The 20,261-nt window shown below is 42.3% G+C and overlaps 2 protein-coding genes across 3 annotated transcripts in view; one reads left to right on the plus strand and one right to left on the minus strand.

Moving 5' to 3' along the window:
* The window catches only part of LOC110500405 (calsequestrin-1), a 30,474-nt gene extending 19,727 nt beyond the window's left edge, over positions 1–10,747 (plus strand). The window contains exons 2-12 of one of the 2 annotated variants that reach the window (XM_021577764.3): positions 3,209–3,241; positions 4,976–5,069; positions 6,235–6,335; positions 6,717–6,828; positions 7,106–7,179; positions 7,485–7,615; positions 7,888–7,933; positions 8,127–8,181; positions 8,404–8,504; positions 9,532–9,606; positions 9,824–10,747. In XM_021577764.3, coding sequence (XP_021433439.3) covers positions 3,209–3,241; positions 4,976–5,069; positions 6,235–6,335; positions 6,717–6,828; positions 7,106–7,179; positions 7,485–7,615; positions 7,888–7,933; positions 8,127–8,181; positions 8,404–8,504; positions 9,532–9,606; positions 9,824–10,096 — 1,095 coding nt within the window. In that variant the 3' untranslated portion in view covers positions 10,097–10,747. The remainder of the gene's footprint in view (positions 1–3,208; positions 3,242–4,975; positions 5,070–6,234; positions 6,336–6,716; positions 6,829–7,105; positions 7,180–7,484; positions 7,616–7,887; positions 7,934–8,126; positions 8,182–8,403; positions 8,505–9,531; positions 9,607–9,823) is intronic. The other variant, XM_021577765.3, reaches the window with a different exon arrangement.
* Positions 10,748–16,624: 5,877 nt separating this feature from the next.
* On the minus strand, positions 16,625–19,120 carry LOC110500406 (endonuclease domain-containing 1 protein-like). The gene is made up of 2 exons (XM_021577766.3): positions 18,509–19,120; positions 16,625–17,267 (listed from the first exon to the last, which is right to left on the minus strand). The coding sequence occupies exons 1-2, from the start codon at positions 18,809–18,811 to the stop codon at positions 16,755–16,757; spliced, it is 816 nt and encodes a 271-aa protein (XP_021433441.3). The 5' UTR covers positions 18,812–19,120; the 3' UTR covers positions 16,625–16,754.
* Positions 19,121–20,261: the final 1,141 nt, after the last annotated feature.

Below are 20,261 nucleotides of genomic sequence, written 5' to 3' on the forward strand. Positions count from 1 at the left end.
GGGGCTGTATGGGGGGGCAGACCTTTAGTGGGGCAGGTGCCTTAATTTTCTGCAAAAACACAGTCATCACACATCGTAGACTAAGCAAGCTAGAAAAACAGATTAAAGGGGGCTGAAGCGTGTAGTGCGTAAAAATAGTCTGTCCTCGGTTGCAACACTCACTTCCCAACTGCCTCTGGACGCAACAAGAACTGTTTGTCGGGAGCTTTATGAAATGGGTTTCCATGGCTGAGCAGTCGCACACAAGCCTAAGATCACCATGCGGAATGCCAAGCATCGGCTGGAATGGTGTAAAGTTTGCCGCCATTGGAGCAGTGGAAACACATTATCTGGAGTGATGAATCACCATCTGGCAGTCCGACGAATGAATCTGGCTTTGGCGGATGCCAGGAGAACGCTAACTGCCCGAATGCATAGTGCCAACTATAAAGTTTGGTAGAGGAGGAATAATGATCTGAGGCTGTTTTTCATGGTTCAGGCTAGGCCCCTTAGTTCCAGTGAAGGGAAATCTCAACTCTACAGCATACAATGACCTTCTAGATGATTCTGTGCTTCCAACTTTGAGGCAACAGTTTGGGGAAGGCCCTTTCCTGTTTCAATATGACAATGCCCTGTGCACAAAGCAAGGTCCATACAGAAATGGTCGAGATTTGTGTGGAAGAACTTGACTGGCCTGCACAGAGCCCTGACCGCAACCCCATCAAACACCTTTGGGATGAATTTGAAGGCCAACTGCGAGCCAGCCTAATCGCCCAATATGGGTTCCCGACCTCACTAACGGTCTTGTGGCTGAATGGAAGCAAGTCCCCACACCAATATTCAAACATAGTGGAAAGTCTTCCCAGAAGAGTGGAGGCTGTTACAGCAGCAAAGGGGGGACCAACTCAATATTAATGCCTATGATTTTGAAATTAGATGTGCGACGAGCAGGTGTCCACATGCTTTTGGTCATATAGTGTGTCATGAACCACTACTAGAGTGGGCTATATCAGCTAATCATCGCTAATGTGGGCTAGATAAATCAGCTAGTTAGCACAGCTATGCTGTCAATACAAGCTAGTCTTCACTTGATTTAAATTTGTCCTGCTAATGACAAGCAGTAGAACTGCAGTTGCCCCTTTCCCTCACTGTGAGTCCACACATGCTAGCAAAGTAACTTACTACTGGCGGTATTTATTTCAAACTCACTGCTGTGAGCCGGTGGGTAGCTCATGCATGCTACCAGGACGCAATGCACTGGCGCGTTCGCGGTGACAGAAGGGCGGGGGATGGGACTTTTTTCAAGATTCATGACCTCTACAGGATCGGTGGGTCCCCGGCAGGATGGTTGAGCCAATGTAGGCTAATGGGATTAGCATGAGGTTGTAAGTAACAAGGAAATTTCCCAGGACATAGACATATCTGATATTGGCAGAAAGCTTAAATTCTTGTTAATCTAACTGCATTGACCAATTTACAGAATCTATTATAGTGAAAGAATACCATGCTATTGTTCGAGGAGAGTGCACAAAATGTATTAATAAACCAATTAGGCACATTTGGGCAGTCTTGAGACAACATTTTCAATGGTTCATTGGATCAGTCTAAAACATTGCACATACACTGCTGCCATCTAGTGGCCAAAATCTAAATTGTGCCTGGGCTGGAATAATACATTATGGCCTCTCTCTTGCATTTCAAAGATGATAGTACAAAAAATAAATACAAAATAACTTGTTTTTTTCTTTGTATTATCTTTTACTAGATCTAATGTGATATATTCTCCTACATTAATTAAAAATTTCCACAAACTTCAAAGTGTTTCCTTTCAAATGGTATCAAGAATATGCATATATTTGCTTCAGGTCCTGAGCTACAGGCAGTTAGATTTGGGTATGTCATTTTAGGTGAATTTTTTTTAAAAAGGGGCCGATCCTTAAGAGGCAAGCAATTTGTTGCATTTAAAGTTACAAGGGATAAGAGACTAAACATTTTATACAAAGTAATTCCTTTTTTTTTTAAGCGCCACCAATCAAAAGTGCACTTTGTCCTTAGGAGGGCAAATACTTTGTGAATATGGGCCCTGAACTATAATCTTTCAGTCTGTTGTTGAAAGAGCAGTTGCCCTCATTCTGAATCTCAGTTGTCTGTTGAAGTTGGATTATTCTGTACTTTGCGTCTTGACCTGTCAGCATATCTGTGTACTATTGACAGTCCTGTATGGTGGAAGTATTCTGCAATGTATATACCATCCTGTTATGTCATGACCAAATGTCCTAATATACACCGAGTGTACAAAACATTAGGAACACTTGCTCTTTCCATGACATAGATTGACCAGTTGAATCCAACTAGCTATTATCCCTTATTGATGCCACTTGTTAAATCCACTTCAATCAGTGTAGATGAAGGGGAGGTGCAGGTTAAATAATGATTTTTAAGCCTTGAGAGAATTGAGACATGGATTATGCTTGTGTGCCATTCAGAGGGTGAATGAGCAAGATTTAAGTGTCTTTGAACGAGGTATGGTAGTATATGCCATGCCCTGCGGTTTGAGTGTGTCAAGAACTGCAACGCTGCTGGTTTTTTTATGCTCAACAGTTTCCCGTGTGTATCAAGAATGGTCCCAACACCCAAAGGACATCCAGCCAACTTGACCCAATTGTTGGAAGCAATGAAGTCATCATGGGACAGCATCCCTGTGGATCGCTTTCGACACCTTGTAGAATCCATGCCTTGACGAAGTGAGGCTATTCTGACGGCAAAAGGGGGTGCAACTGCCATACTAACTTCCAAAAATGAATGACGACATAATTAAATTGACAAGCATAGTAGTGGATTAGTATCCAGATTAGATCACACTATGAAAAGTACTATTGTGACTAGGCACAATATGTTAGTCTGGATATTGGGACACGTGCGCTCGGTGTTATGCTTAGTTTAAGGTCTTTTTTTTTTTACAGTCCTGTTGAATGAGGGTCTTGATATAGTCTCTGAAGGTGAATGACTATGGCCAGGATTCAATCAAAAACCCATTGTCGACAATGCACCTTCTAAAGGCAACTTCCAGACGTTCGAGGAGATCGCATTCACGGTAACTCTGCGGAAGTTGGCTCAAGGGTGAATTACCTTTAAAGTCAAGTGCAGTGTGCTTGTCAAGGATGCACCTTTGATTGAATCGCAGCCTATATGTGAATGTCCTGTGCTAAAGCAAGACTTCTCTCTACAGTTACTCACCAGTCCAGCCGCCCTGACGTACCAGGTATGTTCAGGCCCTCAAAACACCCCTCTAGAAAGCTGCTGCCCTACAGCAACCCCCCAGCAGCTTTCTTCCAATGCTCTGTGACTGTGTGTGTCCCAAATGGCACCCTATTCTCTAATTATTGCTCTACATTTTACCAGAGCCGTAGGGCCCAGGTCAAAAGTAGTGCACGATATAGGGAATAGGTTGCCATTTGGGAGGCAGACTAAGATTGTGCACAAATGGACTGCAGTAATGAATGTAATGTTGCAAGTAAAGATGTCCTATACTCACCACAGCTGAGAAAGAAATAAGCAAAACAAATGAAATAGGTTATAGCTGGTCTAACCCCTTCATCCCTTCATTAATTTGTTCTTTCATTTGTTTGTTTGTCCATCCATCCATCTATCCATCCATCCATCCATCCATCCATTCACCTACCTACCCACCCACCCACCCACCCACCCACCCAATCCAAGCCGCAAGGTATTGCTTGACAAGAGAGCAGAACTTGTACCATTGGCTTTACTGTTAACCAAAGCCACATGATAGCAGCCATCTAGGTTTAGCGGCCATCTTGCTGCCAAATTCAGGGTTGCTGTGGGAGGCTGGTTTGGCTGAGGTGGAGTAGAGGCTTGTGCCGAACCATGACATGGCTCGAAAGGGTGTAAATATTGCCCAGCTGACCGTTTCCCTGAGTTGGTGTTATCTGAGCTGGACATATTAACAAAACATTTGTTATGGATATTGGCTGCTTTTCAATGACACATATTCCGCAATTAAAGAGTACAATGTTTTTTCTACTGATGAAATGTGTTTCACATATTGCCATAGATTGGTGGCGCCTAGTGGATAAGAAGAGAACAAAATTTGTGCGTCTCTGTGGGTGTGTGTGCGTGCGTGCATGCGTGTGTGTGCAAGTGTGTGTGTGTGCGTGTGTTAGTGAGTTTGCGTATGTAGGCAAAAACCCCACAGTATGTGAGTTTACTTTCCCATAGCCTGAGCCCTTCTCCTTCCACCGACCACTGCACCTGTCGTGACCACGTCTTTACCCGTCGACACACTCACACTATGTCCCATACCACCGGCCCCCCCTTTTCATTACTCTGCCCTCTCGTTGGCCGGGCTAGCTGTCCGTCAATGGGTCCAGTTTCACACAGATTTAGAAAGTGCAAGGCAGCGCTCTAAAGCTGTTGCTTTTAAAGGCCTTGAAAGTAGGAAGAAATACCATGGGATGGGGGGTGGGAGTGGGGGGTCCTTACACAGAGTATGTGGGAAATATATTTTTCATTCAGGCAAGCGGAGTGCAGTGCGGTCATATGTGTCTAGGGCTGGACTGGAGTGCTGAGCACCCCATTCTTAAGTGAGGTCACGGCACAGCTTCAAACATAGACTACAGGTATAAGTTTAGCCAACAGGAACCTCTTTCAAGCTGAACAGGCGGGTTGGGGGGGGGATTGTGTTGGCTCACAGTTCTAAATCAACCCCATGCCCCTATAGGCACTTGTGTAGATCTGAAATGATATGATAGGCATAAGCAATATGGCGAAGATTCCACTTAGCCTATCAGAGGGCAAGGTTGAGCTACTAAGATATTGCTAATAACTATCAGATCTATTCATCTATTCAGGATTGTTCAGTGCGCAAACAGGGCTAGTGATCTATTTGAAATGGAGCGGAAAACAGACGTTAGGAGGCGGGCTCTGATACTGCTCAGACTCTTACACTCTCTTTCTTTCTCTCTCTTCTCTGCAGCTTGCAGCCCAGGTTCTGGATGATCTCGACGACGAAGACATTGGATTCGGCCTTGTGGATGAGAAGAAGGACCTCTCTGTCGCCAAGAAGCTGGGTAAGACCGCACTCATCTCTTGACCCCTTTTCCTCATCATTAAAACGCCAGCTCTTCGGTCTGACTTCGCATGGAATCCTGATCTTTCCTGCCCTCTTCTGCCTGAGGAGTGGTATCACTCCCGTTGGAATAGACTGAAGTAAAGACAGGCATGGCATTTACAGTATCTTGGGGCCCAAAATACAGGCAATGTTTAACGTATATTTGCAGCTTAAACTTTAATATTATATGGGCCCTAAGTTTTTCCTGACAAGGAATGTTCTTGGCCCTAGTTGAGCCATAGCTATAGTCATGAAAAATGGTGTTCATGATACGTGGTTAGGAAATACTCAGGGCCCTAGAAACCAGACACATACAGTAAACACCTCGGTATCACCCACAGGACATCATTCAGCCACCAGCATCCCTAGCAGAGATCTAAGGCTCGAGCAGAGATCATACCTAGCAGAGATCTAACTGGCTGCTTCTCTACACAACCTATGTCTCTTTGTCATATACATCTTATCCTTTTCTCATACTGCCACGCCCCTGGGCGAATATAAAAGTCAAAGAGGGTCAGTCACCACTCTGCAAAGAAACAATAAAAGCATTCTACTTCAAGAGGGAGGCATTCACATGATGGTTATACTGTGTATAAAAAAAGAATACATTGTTTTACAAGCGAGGTCAAGTCATGCAACTGTAAATGGTAAAGCCTACTGGGGTAGAACTTGGTTCAGGCAATAAACAACATTGTCTGGATGGAATTCATTCAATCACAGATAACGTTGTTAACCACATTGCAGGTTTACTCTGAATTTTTGCACTCTATTTTATTAAGGCCAAGTGTGGTTTCAAGCCCATATTCAAAATCCAATGAACAAATCCTCTGCAAGAAGAATGGCTTGCAGTTACCAACTAACTTGCCCCATCGCTTCCCTAGCCCCAATTTCTGACCTCCTAGCTAGAAATCCTTACCTGTCCCCCCCTAAACTTCAGCCCCTAACCAGAGTTCCTAACCTGTCCGCTAAACCCTAGCCCCTAAGTAGAGTTTCCTAACCTGTCCAGTAACACCTAGCCCCTACCCAGAGGTTCTAACCTGCCCCATTCCACCCCGAGCCCCCATCACTTCCTTAACCCTAGCCCCTAAAGAAAGTCCCTAACCTGTCCTTCTCTTATATCCCAGGTCTGGATGAGGTGGAGAGCATCTATATCTTTGTCGATAATGAGATAATTGAGTACGATGGCGAGCTGGCCGCTGACACCCTGGTGGAGTTTCTCTATGATGTGAGTAAATATAACAACATTATATAGTTATTTGGTTGTCGTCACTTTACTTTATCTTGGTTGCAGTCACTTGGTTGTAACTTTACTATGGTGCTCTTACTCTGTGTAAACCCCAAATTGTAACGACAGTGCTGAACATGAGGCATTATTACAATCTATTTACTAATGGCATTTCATAATAATATCAATACTTAGAAATATTGTTTGAAAAAGAGTTTAATTTGTCAAAGAAGGCAAAAAAATGATTGCCTAATACTATATACATTGTCAGTGTCAAATCTCTTCTAATCCGCTCCTCGCGTAAATCTTCTCTCTCCACCTCTTCTCTCCCTCTTCCTTCACCTCTCTTCTCTCTCTCCCCATGTCGCTTCCACTCTGCAGGTGATTGAGGACCCTGTGGAGATCATTGATAATGAGCGTGAGCTCAAGGGCTTCCACAACATCGATGAGGACATCAAGCTGGTCGGCTACTTCAAGAGTGAGAAATCCCCCCGTAAGTACAGCCAATCAACTCTGCAGGAAAGACCCGAGAAATCATGACTGAAGTTGCTTGGATATGGAAAGCTAGCCTGGTAACAGAACTGTTTGTGCTGTCCTGCTAACTCCTGTGGTCATTGTCACACAATTGGCATAAACAGATCTGGGATCAGTCTAATGGGATGCTAGGCACAACACCTACAGTGTATTTGTGAACCACACGACAATTTCCTCTTATCAAGTATGTCAAGGGGATTCTCACATTAGGTTAATGTTGTTTTTCTCTTTTACAGACTTCATTGAGTATGACGATGCTGCCGAGGAGTTCCACCCCTTCATCAAGTTCTTCGCCACCTTTGATGCCAAGGTATGGAACCACAGAGGGCTGAATTAGAATCTTATATATTCTAAACTCCATTCTGGAAAATTGTCATTGATCCCATTGCAAACGGACCATTCTTACACTGTATCATTTTTTGTTTTTTTCAAATTGAAGACATAAGTTACCAAAATGCCTTCACGTTTTAAGTTAAGTCAACTCAATAAATTAAGTGGAGTTACATTACAATTGAAGTTACATCACAAGAAACAACTTTCGTCCGTGAGGTAACTTAACTTTTTAAAATTCAAACACAAATTATTTACAGCCTAATGGTCTTTGTCCCCATCCAGATTGCCAAGAAGCTAAAGATGAAACTGAACGAGGTTGACTTCTATGAACCCTTCATGGAGGAGCCAGTGACCATCCCAGGACAGCCCTACTCTGAGGCTGAGCTCGTAGACTACATCGAGGAGCACGACAGGTGAGTTTGGCCCTACAGTACAGCTGACCTACAATGCAAAGTTGGAAGTCCCATGGTAGGTTATGAGGTGATTTACTTCACACATGTAGACAAAATGTGTCTCAAACTACATTACTTGTTTTTCCTGGCCACTGTGCTCTTGCTTCTGCCTTTGCTTGCTTGCTCTTTAGGGTCTAGGCCCGGGTTACTGTAAAAGTACTTTGTGAAAACTGATGTAAAAAAGGGCTTTATAAATAAATGTGATTGATTGACTGATGTCATTCTCATTCCAGGCCCACTCTGAGGAAGCTTGAGCCCCACAGCATGTACGAGACCTGGGTAAGATTTCTTCACTCACTATTGAACTGGAACTATACAGTAAGCCTACTTTTCATGGATATGTACAGTAGGCCAGAGTCTCATCCCTTTCTTTCTTTCTTTCTTTCTTTCTTTCTTTCTTTCTTTCTTTCTTTCTTTCTTTCTTTCTTTCTTTCTGTCTGTCTGTCTGTCTGTCTTTCTTTCTTTCTTTCAGGAGGATGACATAGATGGAGAGCACATTGTTGCCTTTGCTGAGGAGGATGACCCTGGTAATGTACATTGCACTAGTTGAAAGTAAAGCTGAAAAAAAACGGAAGTGGGAACTTCTGTTTTTCAGGCGTCATTCTACGGCTGCTACATGTGCGTTATTTTAGGTCATAAAAGGATTGCTAGAAAATAGTTTGAAAGGTTGAGAATTGAATTGTCTTTCAATGAAGAAAGGTAGCAGGGGGAAAAAAAACAGCAGTACCTGACCTTTGACTTTTCCCCAGATGGTTATGAGTTCCTGGAGATCCTAAAGGAGGTGGCCCGTGAGAACACTGACAACGCTGACCTCAGCATCATCTGGATTGACCCCGACGATTTCCCCCTGGTAAGACCTGAAGAAATCGGATGCCTATGTGCCTGGGCAATGGAGTAAACGGAGCAGCTGCAGACCCACTTTAAAAATAGGGGTGCAAAAGTATGTTTTTGCACACCTACTTTTTTAGCAAAAAATGATCATGATCTATTGGGTAATTTGACATTTAAAACGCAATCTTCAAAAATGTATGCGACAGTATAATGATTTGTGGTTTTAGGAACCAAAACGCAATTCGATTATGTATGCCGTGCCGTTCTTTGTTTCTATCACAGGAGGTTGGTGGCACCTAAATTGGAGAAGACGGGCTCGTGGTAATGGCTGGAGCGGTATAAGTGGAATGGTATCAAATACACAAAACATGGTTTCCATGTGTTTGATGCCATTCCATTCGCTCCGTTCCAGCCATTATTATGAGCCGTCCTCCCCTCAGCAGCCTCCACTGGTTTATATTCATATTCATTAAAATTAGGCCTAAACAATTATTGAAATATGCAGGCTGAATATGAGTAGCTCTCAAAAAATGTATTGGGTATGAAATTGGAGACCCCTGCTCCAGCCTAAACCAAAATATTCGTTATTCTATTGTGGATTCTGGGCAAATAAATTAATAATACGTTTGCAATATTATTTTTATGTGAACATAATCTATGTTTTTGTTCAATGCCCTACCAGATAACTGTACAAAATGACGTGCAAAGTTCTAATTCAAGTCCTTATTGGATAAAACAATATTATTCCTTCCATCTTGATTTCCTTTGCACATTGTCATGTGTTATCCTGGCCACATTCTTAATAGTTTGGCCTGTCAATCAATCACTGTGGGTGGGATCGCCAAGGGAGGAACTGGATATTGAGAGTCACAGGACTGGTAGGGTTTCAAACCTGTCAATAAATTATTGGGGGTGGAATTTTTAGGAAAGGGGGTAGATTAGAATATAATTTATTGTGGCAAGACCTACGAAACATAGCAGGAAAATGATTTTCAAAATTCTGCATTTCCTTTGCCTTTTTCTCTTTATTTCCTTCTCTCCTTTAGCTTGTGCCCTACTGGGAGAAGACATTCGGCATTGACCTTGGTTCTCCTCAGATCGGTGTCGTGGATGTAGAAGATGTAAGTCTAATATTCTCATCCTTCCTGGTCGCTCTGCTGTCTTTAGTACAGTAATTTCATTATGCTGTTTCATCAAACTCAACTGTACATTTTCCTCCTTGCTCCCTGGGGATTGTTGCTGGTCAATTTTCAGTCTCTCGTTAGCTTCAATGCCTGTTTGCCTTTAGCCTATTTAGTGTCCATCTTGTGTGTGTTCAAACTGTGTATTCCCTCTCAGGCTGATAGTGTGTGGATGGAGATGGATGATGATGAGGACATGCCCACTGCTGATGAGCTTGAGGACTGGATCGAGGACGTGCTGTCTGGAAAGATCGATCCAGACGATGATGATGACGATGATGACGACGATGACGACGATGATGATGACGACGAGGATGATGACGATGATGATGATGATGACGATGATGACGACGACGACGATGATGACGACGATGATGACGACGATGATGACGACGATGATGATGATGACGATGATGACGACGACGAATAAATGATCGCTTGCCATCCTTGGCTTTAACCAACAGTGGCCAAAAGCCGGCACCAATATTCAGTTTCCTATCATCTCGTCGTAAACACATGCTGTGTCTCTTCCTGTTTGCTTTCTGTATCTCTTTCTCAAATCCCCGGTCAGATGGTCAAGTGACACACCCAAAGGGCAACTCCTAAATCAATTTCACTGGGTAAGAAAAGACACGAAAGCAGGGGGGAAGTTTTTGTCTGTGAAAAAAAGAATGGGTTGTGGTTGAATTGTAAGTTCTGTGTTCTTTGTTGTATGAAATGTTTGTCTCTCGGGGTTATAACTGTCTGTGTGTATGTGAGAACTAAGCTAAGGAAAACTAGCATGTTTGACCTGGTTTTGTTTATCTCGTTTAGCACTAGTCAGGGATGCCCACTTTCCCCTTTCTCCTTTATCCCATTTTTCTGTATTCTGGAACCACTACATGTTTTCTACTGGTAAAGAGAAGCAACAACCAACTTATTGTACCATTTTTTAAAGAAAAGGAAACTTAACCTCTCTGAAACGTCTTAAGAATAACACAGTTTGAGAAAGTGATAAAGATCTTGGAATTCACAAAAAATGCAAAATCATTTGATTGTTTCTGGTCCGATATTGGGAAAAAATAAAATATTTAAAAATCCATTCTTGTTGTTTGTCATAATTTCTTAATGAATGTGAAAGTGTGTGTGTGTGACCAACTATCAAACAAATACATTTCCATTTCATAACAATTTCAAACTACATAATTGTGAAACAATAAAAAAACGAATTCATATTGATGATGATTACAAATCAAAAACAATCCAATTCAAACATTTGAAGACTATGTTAGCTTCATATTTCTGGGCAAAAATAAAAGGTGCAAAATTCCCACAACAGCAAACATTTCATAAATCTGGCTCAGAGAGTATGTTACTGCCGTGATGACAGGAGGCATAAAACACATGGTATACAGGTATGTGTTATGATATAGCACACATAGAGTATGCATTATGCTTGCAGTAACTTAACTGGCCATGGTGAGGCAGCTTTCCTATAAAGTACTCTACTGAGTAAGACTATAAAATACATTCCGTTGTCTTGATAAAAACTGAACTCTCCCAGGTTCGCTACATGGTTCTTGTTGGAAGGTTCAACTGACTGATTGCACATTAACCAGAGGAGCCACAGTATTGTATGTTGACTCTTTTAAAATCTCAGATGGCCTTTCACAAAAAAATGCATTAGTATTTTGGTAAATGGGTACTTGGTATGAATCCTTTTTGACAGTAAAAGGGGTAAACTGTATATACAGCAAAATTCTCTCTCTCTCTCCCTATCTCTCGCTCTCTCTCTCTCTCTCTCTCTCAATTCAATTCAATTTAAGGGCTTTATTGGCATGGGAAACATATGTTAAGTAAAGTAGATAATAAACAAAAGTGAAATAAAAAATACAAACTAACAGTAAACATTATACTCACAAAAGTTCCAAAATAATAAAGACATTTGAAATATCATATTATGTGCAAATAATTAAAGTACAAAGGGGAAAATAAATCAACATAAATATGGGTTGTGTTTACAATGGTGTTTGTTCTTCACTAGTTGCCATTTTCTTGTGGCAACAGGTCACAAATCTTACTACTGTGATGGCACACTGTGGTATTTCACCCAATAGATATGGGAGTTTATCAAAATTGGATTTGTTTTCAAATTCATTGTGGGTCTGTGTAATCTGAGGGAAATATGTGTCTCTAATATGGTCATACATTTGGCGGGAGGTTAGGAAGTGCGGCTCAGTTTCCACATTTTCCTCATTTTGTGGGCCGTGTGCACATAGCCTGTCATTTCTTGAAAGCCAGGTCTACCTACAGTGGCCTATCTCAATAGCAAGGCTTTGCACACTGAGTCTGTAAAAAGCTTTCCTTAAGTTTGGGTCAGTATATGGTCAGGTATTCTGCCTCTGTGTGCTCTCTGTTTAAGGCTAAACAGCCTTCTAGTTTGCTCTGTTTTTGTTCATTCTTTCCAATGTGTCAAGTAATTTGTTTGGGCCTAATTGTGTTGCTGTTCTGGGGCTCTATGGGGTGTGTTTGTGAACAGAGCCCCAGGACCAGCTTGCTTCGGGGACTTCTCCAGGTTCATCTCTCTGTAGGTGATGGCTTTGTTATGGAATGTTTGAGAATCACTTCCTTTTAGGTGGTTGTAGAATTTAACGTCTCTTTTCTGGATTTTGATAATAATTAGCGGGTATTGGCCTAATTCTGCTCTGCATGCATTATTTGGTGTTTTACGTTTTACACAGGGGATATTTTTTGCATAATTCAGCATGCATTGTTTCAATTTGGTGTTGGTCCCATTTTGTGAATTATTGGTTAGTGAGTGCACCCCAGACCTCACAACCATAAAGGGCAATGGTTTCTTTAACTTATTCAAGTATTTTTAGCCAAATCCTAATTGGTATGTCGAATTGTATGTTCCTTTTGATGGCATAGAAGGCCCTTCTTGCCTTGTCTCAGATCGTTCACAGCTTTGTGGAAGTTACCTGTAGCACTGATGTTTAGGCCAAGGTATGTCTAGAGGGAATTTGTATTTTTGGTCTTGGCAACAGGACCTTTTTTGGAACACAGTTATTTTTGTCTTACTGAGATTTACTGACAGGGCCCAGGTCTGACATAATCTGTAAAAGATCTAGGTGCTGCTGTATGCTCTCTTTGGTTGGGGACAGAAGCACCAGGTCATCAGAAAACAGTAGACATTTGACTTCAGATTCTAGTAGAGTGAGGCCGGGTGCTTTAGACTGTTCTAGTGCCCTTGCCAATTTGTTGATATATATGTTGAAGAGGGTGGGGCTTAAGCTGCATCCCTGTCTCTCCCCACGGCCCTGTGGAATGAAATGTGTGTTTTTTGCCGATTTTAACCGCACACTAGTTGTTTGTGTACAATGGTTCTTCCTTTAAAAGTTTTGAGCTTCTGCCGCCACCATTAGTGGTAGATGTTGGCATTCTGTAATTGCACCACACTATCACAAGGGGGAGTTAGAACCCTGATCTATCGGTAGTCTAAACTGTGGCACAAATTGACTATCTATTCGTAAATGAATTGAGCTGTTTTCAATCTGAGAGCCTCTCTTCTCTGGCACTAGAGTCCTGCATCAGGGAACAACAACAAAAAACTGTTGATGATCCTGGAGTTAAGAGAGAACTTGGGAAAATATAATGGGGGAATTACACTTGACATGTGGACTAACGATTTTCAAAAAATAGGCACTGTGGGCTTTCGTTTCTCTCCCTCTAAAAACAGAAATAAATAATTCTATATAACAAACTGACTTTATTTACCACAGTGTGAAAGACTGATAGCCCCTCTATATGAAGTGAGTTTCTGAAACACGGAGTCCTTCTTTGCTGATGTGAAGAAGAAACGGAATGAAAGAGTCCATCGAGGGTTTGTCAGCATAAAGCTGAGAGACACACTCATTCATGGCTTTGGATCAAAATAAATAAGTACCAACATTCTTTCTGATTGTCTTTAGTAAAGAAATGTTTTGACTGTTTAACCAAGTTAATCTGCTCATGTTGTGTGTGTTCAATTATTTTTGACATTGTGGTTACTATGAAGAATGTAAACAAAATGTATCAGAATTGATGGACGCCTAAGGGAACGCAGGAGTGAGAGGAGGTCTGAAGACTGTTTTTCAGAGAGGATCCGAAGCCACTAGAGCTCGCTGGAGAATCATCGATGATGGGTGAGTCGGATACACCGGAACCTATGCGACTGGGAGGTGCTAGATTATCGCCTAGGGAACGTTCAATTAGGCTAAACTCCAAGAGTGGTCTGTATTGCGGTGCTGCAGGGCATTTCATTGCTTCCTGTCCAGTGAGGAGACCTAAATCCTTAGTAGGTACAAGTAGACTGGTGAGTCAGACTGGGAATTCTCTAATTCCCATTACCCGTACCCCTTTTGCTGTTATTCTGCTCTGGGGAGATCATTCAAAATCTTTTCGGGTACTCATTGACTATGGGGCTGATGAGAGTTTCATGGCTGCTACCCTGGTATCAGAACTAGGTATTCCCACTCAACTCCTCTCCGTTCCCATGGATGCCAGAGCACTGGACGGCCATTCCATTGGCAGAGTGACGCACAGCAGAGTTCCCATGACTCTGCGGATATCTGGCAATCACAGTGAGTCAATACAGCTTCTTCTCATTGAGTCCTCTCACATCCCTGTTGTTTTGGGATTTTCTAGGTTCCAGAAGCAAAATCCCGATATTGAGTGGACCACAGGTTCAATCCTGGGTTGGAGCACGTTCTGCCATTCACACTGCCTAAAGGAGGTGCAGCCTTCCCCTGAACATCTGCCTCCTGGGTTAAGTATGGCCTCGGATCTCTCTGCCGTTCCCACAGAGTATCATGATCTCTGGGAGACATCAAAACTATGAAATAGCACATATTTATTTATTTATTTTACCTTTATTTAACCAGGCAAGTCAGTTAAGAACAAATTCTTATTTTCAATGACGGCCTGGGAACAGTGGGTTAACTGCCTGTTCAGGGGCAGAACGACAGATTTGTACCTTGTCAGCTCGGGGGTTTGAACTCGCAACCTTCCGGTTACTAGTCCAACGCTCTAACCACTAGGCTACCCTGGAATCATGTAGTGACAAAAAAAGTGTTAAACAGATTAAAATGTATTTTATATTTTAGAATCTTCAAAGTAGCCACCCTTTGCCTTGATGACAGCTTTGCACATTCTTGGCATTCTCTCAACCAGCTTCACCTAGAATGCTTTACCTACAATCTTGAAGGAGTTCCCACATATGCTGAGCACTTGTTTGCTGTTTTTCCTTCACTCTGCGGTCCAACTCATCCCTTACCATCTCAAATGGGTTACGGTCGGGTGATTGTGGAGGCCAGGTCAACTGATGCAACACTCCATCACATTCCTTCACGGTCAAATAGCCCTTACACCGCCTGGAGGTGTGTTGGGTAATTGTCCCGTTGAAAAACAAATGATAGTCCCACTAAGTGCAAACCAGATAGGATGGCGTATCACTGCAGAATGATTTGGCAGCAATGATGGTTTAGTGTGCCTTGAATTCTAAATAGATCACAGACAGTGTCACCAGAAATAACCCCCACACCATCATACCTCCTCTTCCATGCTTCACAGTGGGAACCACACATGCAGAGATTTCATGTGGGCTTTCAAGCATGAACTGCTCCTTTCAACTCCTGCCACAACATCACAATTGGGATTAGGTCTGGACTTTGACTATGTCACGCCTGCTCCAGCTCCCTCTCTTTGGTGCTCGAGGGCACCAGGCTGCCCTTCATTACGCACACCTGTCACCATCATTACGTGCAGCTGTGAAACACTGGACTCACCTGGAATCCATTACTTTGTTGATTACCACCTGTATATCTGTCTACTCCTCACTTTGTTCCCTGTGTCAGCATTGATGTCAATATTTTTCCCCTGTCCAGACGCTGTTCCTGTTCTGTTTCATGTCTGTGTTTCATTAAATGTTCACTCTCTGTACCTGCTTCTCGTCTCCAGCATTGACCCTTAAAGACTAGGCCATTCCAAAACTCAAAATGTGGTGCTTTTTAGCCATTTTCATGTAGACTTGTGTGTTTTGGATCATTGTCTTGCTGCATGACCCAGCTATGCTTCACATACGGATAGTCTGACATTCTCCTATAGAATTCAGTGATACAGAGCAGAATTCAAGGTTCCTTCTATTAAGGCAATTTGTCCAGGTCCTGAGGCAGCAAAGCATCCCCAAACCATCACTCTAATACCACAATGCTTGACCGTTGGTATGAGGTTCTTATTGTAGAATGCCGTGTTTGGTTTTCGCCAGGCATAATGGTACCCATGTCATCAAAAAAGTTTACTCAAGTTTGACACAAAGCACCCGGAAGCACCTGGAGGATCATCAAGACTTGGAAGAATGTTCTATGGACAGGTGATTCAAAAGTATAACTTTCGGGATGACACACATTCATTCTACACACACATCACAACTGCTGCTACCAGACTCTTATCATTATTGCTAAATAGTGCACCGTTTAAACACTTGCCCCCCAATCCCCCCCTTCCCCAAAACACGTGTATATATTGGACTAAAAATAGTGCCTTCCTGTATTATACTTATGCTAACCTATTTATTATATTCTACTGAGCCATTTACTTTATGTTCATATTCTAATCTTTCATTATTTGTTATAGTTGTTGCATTGTTGAGAAGGAACCTGCAAGTAAGCATTTCATTGGACGGTGTATACAGTACCATGTGTATCCTGTCCGTATGACTAATAAAACTTGAAACTTGATAGTATGTCAATTGACATATAAAGGAATTTAATCTACTGAACGGTACACATGATGTTTTAAGATAATAAAATGTTAATGATCATCTACTAATATTTACAGAATATTTCTCAAGTTTTTATATTTAATATTAATTTACATCAAATAGCATCCTTGTCATTATCTAGTCATGTAATTCACACATATTGGAGGTACAGCTGTCTTATTATGATGAACATTTGGTATTTTATTTAACAAAAATACAATTTGCACGTGTTAAAAACAGTAAAAATGTACCATTGTTACAATTATAGTGTTGTTCAAGATTAAATTAGCATTAGCTAGCTGATATAGCATTAGCATCTACCTTGGAACACATAGAAAGGTGAACCATAATATCCAGGACCACTGAGTCTAGTCTCCAGATCTTTCACAGTCAGCGTTTGCACTCTGCCATTGTTATCAGGACCAACATACCCTGCAGACTCTGTAGTGTGACTCTTACTAATACAACAGTATGCGCTCCAGTAGTACTTAGCCACTTTTACACCATCACCTATCTGGGTGTCACCAGGAACTACACCTGTGACCACATAGGCCTTGGAGCAGGCGTTATTCAGTAATTCAGCGAGGTCCTCTTCATGTACCCTCCACTGGCCCCGGTTGAAGCCTGGGTCTTGGGGTGCGGCGTTGGTCAGGGTGGAGGTGGCTAACATGGAGGACTGGGTGGAGGTGTGATGGACGGGGTAGAGGTGGCCCTTGTCGTAGCCAGATTTCTCGTAGTCTCGGTTCAAGGCCTGGTAATCACCCCTATTGTTGGACGGGATTTGGTTCAGTCCACTCATGCAGAGGTGACTACCCCCATCGAGCTGTGAGAGTCAAGAAAAGTAATTGATTACAGGCAACACATTTTCTTATCAGTCTGTAGATACCTTTGGCAAAGGGAAATTCATGAAGTTTGAATTTTACAGCGATTTGCCTGACGTGCACGTAAAACTTAAAATACAAAATATATACCATTGTTCTGTCTCTGTACCTTGTTGGTGAATGCACAACATACAGTATGTTTCCTAACAAATATATAGACATTAATATATAGACATTTAGGTTACACTTTACTTGAAGGGGGTACATTCAAGACATGAACACCTTCATGGGCATTGCAATATCATTCATAACAAACTTCCTACCACATTTATTCAACATCATTCATAAGGAGTTTTCAAAAAAGAATAGTCCCTTCAAGTAGATCTTTATGTATGTATTTAATTTTTTATAACCACAGTACCCAACCCCCCAATATACCATAACAACATGTTTTTGGCATATCTTGGCAGAGAACATGCAGTATACCTAATGCTTCAGAACTCGCTCTAGGCCAGGTACTCTGTTTATTTCAGATCCGCCTTCTCCCGGATATCACAGAATTGAATACAATAATTCATGATGATTCTAAGGAATGTTTACCCAGTGGCATTCTACCAAATTGAAAGGTTATCAGAGAGGATGTACAATAGTCACTAATCGCTAACCCTCTGCTAACCCTGTGCAGCTCCCAGCCTGTATGTTGACATTTATTGTCATGAATATTGCCCTGGAGGCAGAATTGAGCGATTTTCTCTAGATGGGTCAGCTGCAAACTCAGAATTGGCTATATTGTAAAATTCGTGAAAACATAAATGTGCTTATTGGTCTTAATTTAAGGTTAGGGTTGGGCATTAGGGTTAGCATTGTGGTTAAGGTTAGGGTTAAGGTTGGGGTAAGGTTTAAAATCAGATTTTATTACTTTTATGCCAGCTAGTGACAATTATGCAGAGCTGCCTCCAGTGCATGAGTCATCCCAATAAATGCAAGCCTGTGCCTGTTGGGTACCGTGGCCGTAAAAATAAATATGAACATTGTAAAATGGATAAATAAAAATCTAATTTGAAAACTCCTTTTGAATTACATTGAATAAATGTGTACTGAAGGTTGTTATGGAAAATACTGAAGCACTGATGAAGGTATACTGCCTTATGTACAGTATACCCACTTCAAGTAAACTGTTACAAAAATGTTAAGGTGTGAAAACAAATGTTATACATGTCAGTAAATACAATTCTGTGCCTACCTGAGGTTCGACATACCAATAGTCCTTTCGTTCAATGTCTGCATGTTGAAGCTCATAGGCAGAATACACAGGAATCTTATTGTTGGTGTCGTAGAGTGTGGCATAGTAATATTGCAGTTTATTATTATTGTCCAGGAGACACTGGCATATTTGCTGGTAGCGATTATTGTTTGTAGGATCACTGAGAACCGTAGGAGGAACATGGTTCAGAAAGAACTGACTGCATTTTACGAACGAGGTCACTTCCCCCTGGGAGAACAGAGGAAACAACAGCAAAACAAAAACTTCACACCGGAGCCCCATGGTGACAGACGTTTGGTCAGCACTAGTGGAGATAAAATGGTGACTGGGCTGGGGTTCTCTGGTGAGAAGTACCACAGGCTTTCCACTTACACTATATAAACAAAAGTATGTGGACACCCTTCAAATTAGTGGATTCGGCTCATTCAGCCACACCCATTGCTGACAGACGAAAATCGATCACACAGCCATACAATCTCCATAGACAAATATTGGCTGTAGAATGGCCTTACTGAAGAGCTCAGTGACCTTCAACTTGGCAACTTCATAGGATGCCACCTTTCCAACAAATCAGTTTGTCAAATTTCTGCCTTGCTAGAGTAGCCCCGCTCAACTATAAGTGCTGTTATTATGAATTGGAAATGTCTAGGAGCAACAACGGCTCGGACGCAGATTGGTAGGCCACACAAGCTCACAGAACGGGGCCGGCGAGTGCTGAAGCGCGTAAAAATCATCTGTCACACACACCCGAGATCCATACTGCCTCTGGGAGCAACATCAGCACTACAACTGTTCGTCTGGAGCTGCATGAAATGGGTTTCCAAGGCCAAGGAGCCTGGAGCAGTGGAAACATGTTCTCTGGAATGATGAATCACGCTTCACCGTTCTAGCAGTCCGACGGCCGAATCTAGGTTTGGCGGATGCCAGGAGAACGCTACCTGTCTGAATGTCTAGTGCCAACATTAAAGTTTGGTAGAGGAGGAATAATAATGGTCTGGGGCTGTTTTTCATAGTTCAGGCTAGGCCCCTTAGTTCCAGTGAATGGAAATCTTAACGCTACAGCATACAATGACATTCTAGATGATTCTGTGCTTCCAACTTTGTGGCAAAAGTTTGGCCAATTCATCCCAAATTCATCCCAAAGGTGTTGATTGGTTTGAGGTCAGGATTCTGTGCAGGCCAATCAAGTTTGTCCACACCGATCTCAACAAACCATTGCTGTATGGACCTCGCTTTGTGCACGGGGGCATTAGCCCTTTCCTGTTTCAGCATAACAATACCCCCGTGCACAAAGCGAGGTCCATACAGCAATGGTTTGTGGAGATCGGTGTGGACGAACTTGATTGGCCTGCACAGAATCCTGACCTCAAACCAATCGAACACCTTTGGGATGAATTTGGGATGAATTGGCCAACTGGGAGCCAGGCCTAATTGCCCAACATCAGTGCCCGACCTCACTAATGCTCTTGTCGCTGAATGGGAGCAAGTCCCGGCAGCAATGTTCCAACATCTAGTGGAAAGCCTTCCCAGAAGAGTGGAGGCTGTTATAGCAGCAAAGGGGGGACCAACTCCATATTAATGCCATGATTTTGGAATGAGATGTTCGACGAGCAGGTGTCCACATACATTTGGTCATGTAGTGCATGTTTTCCTGCACGTCCTGATACTGTCAAGCCTGGAAGTTCCCCAGGGTCAACATTATGGCTAAATTCCAGGCTGACTACCAGTGGTG

The sequence above is a fragment of the Oncorhynchus mykiss genome, chromosome 21 (genome assembly GCF_057628025.1).
Source record: "Oncorhynchus mykiss isolate SJ-2025 chromosome 21, ASM5762802v1, whole genome shotgun sequence".
Taxonomy (NCBI): Eukaryota; Metazoa; Chordata; class Actinopteri; order Salmoniformes; family Salmonidae; genus Oncorhynchus; species Oncorhynchus mykiss.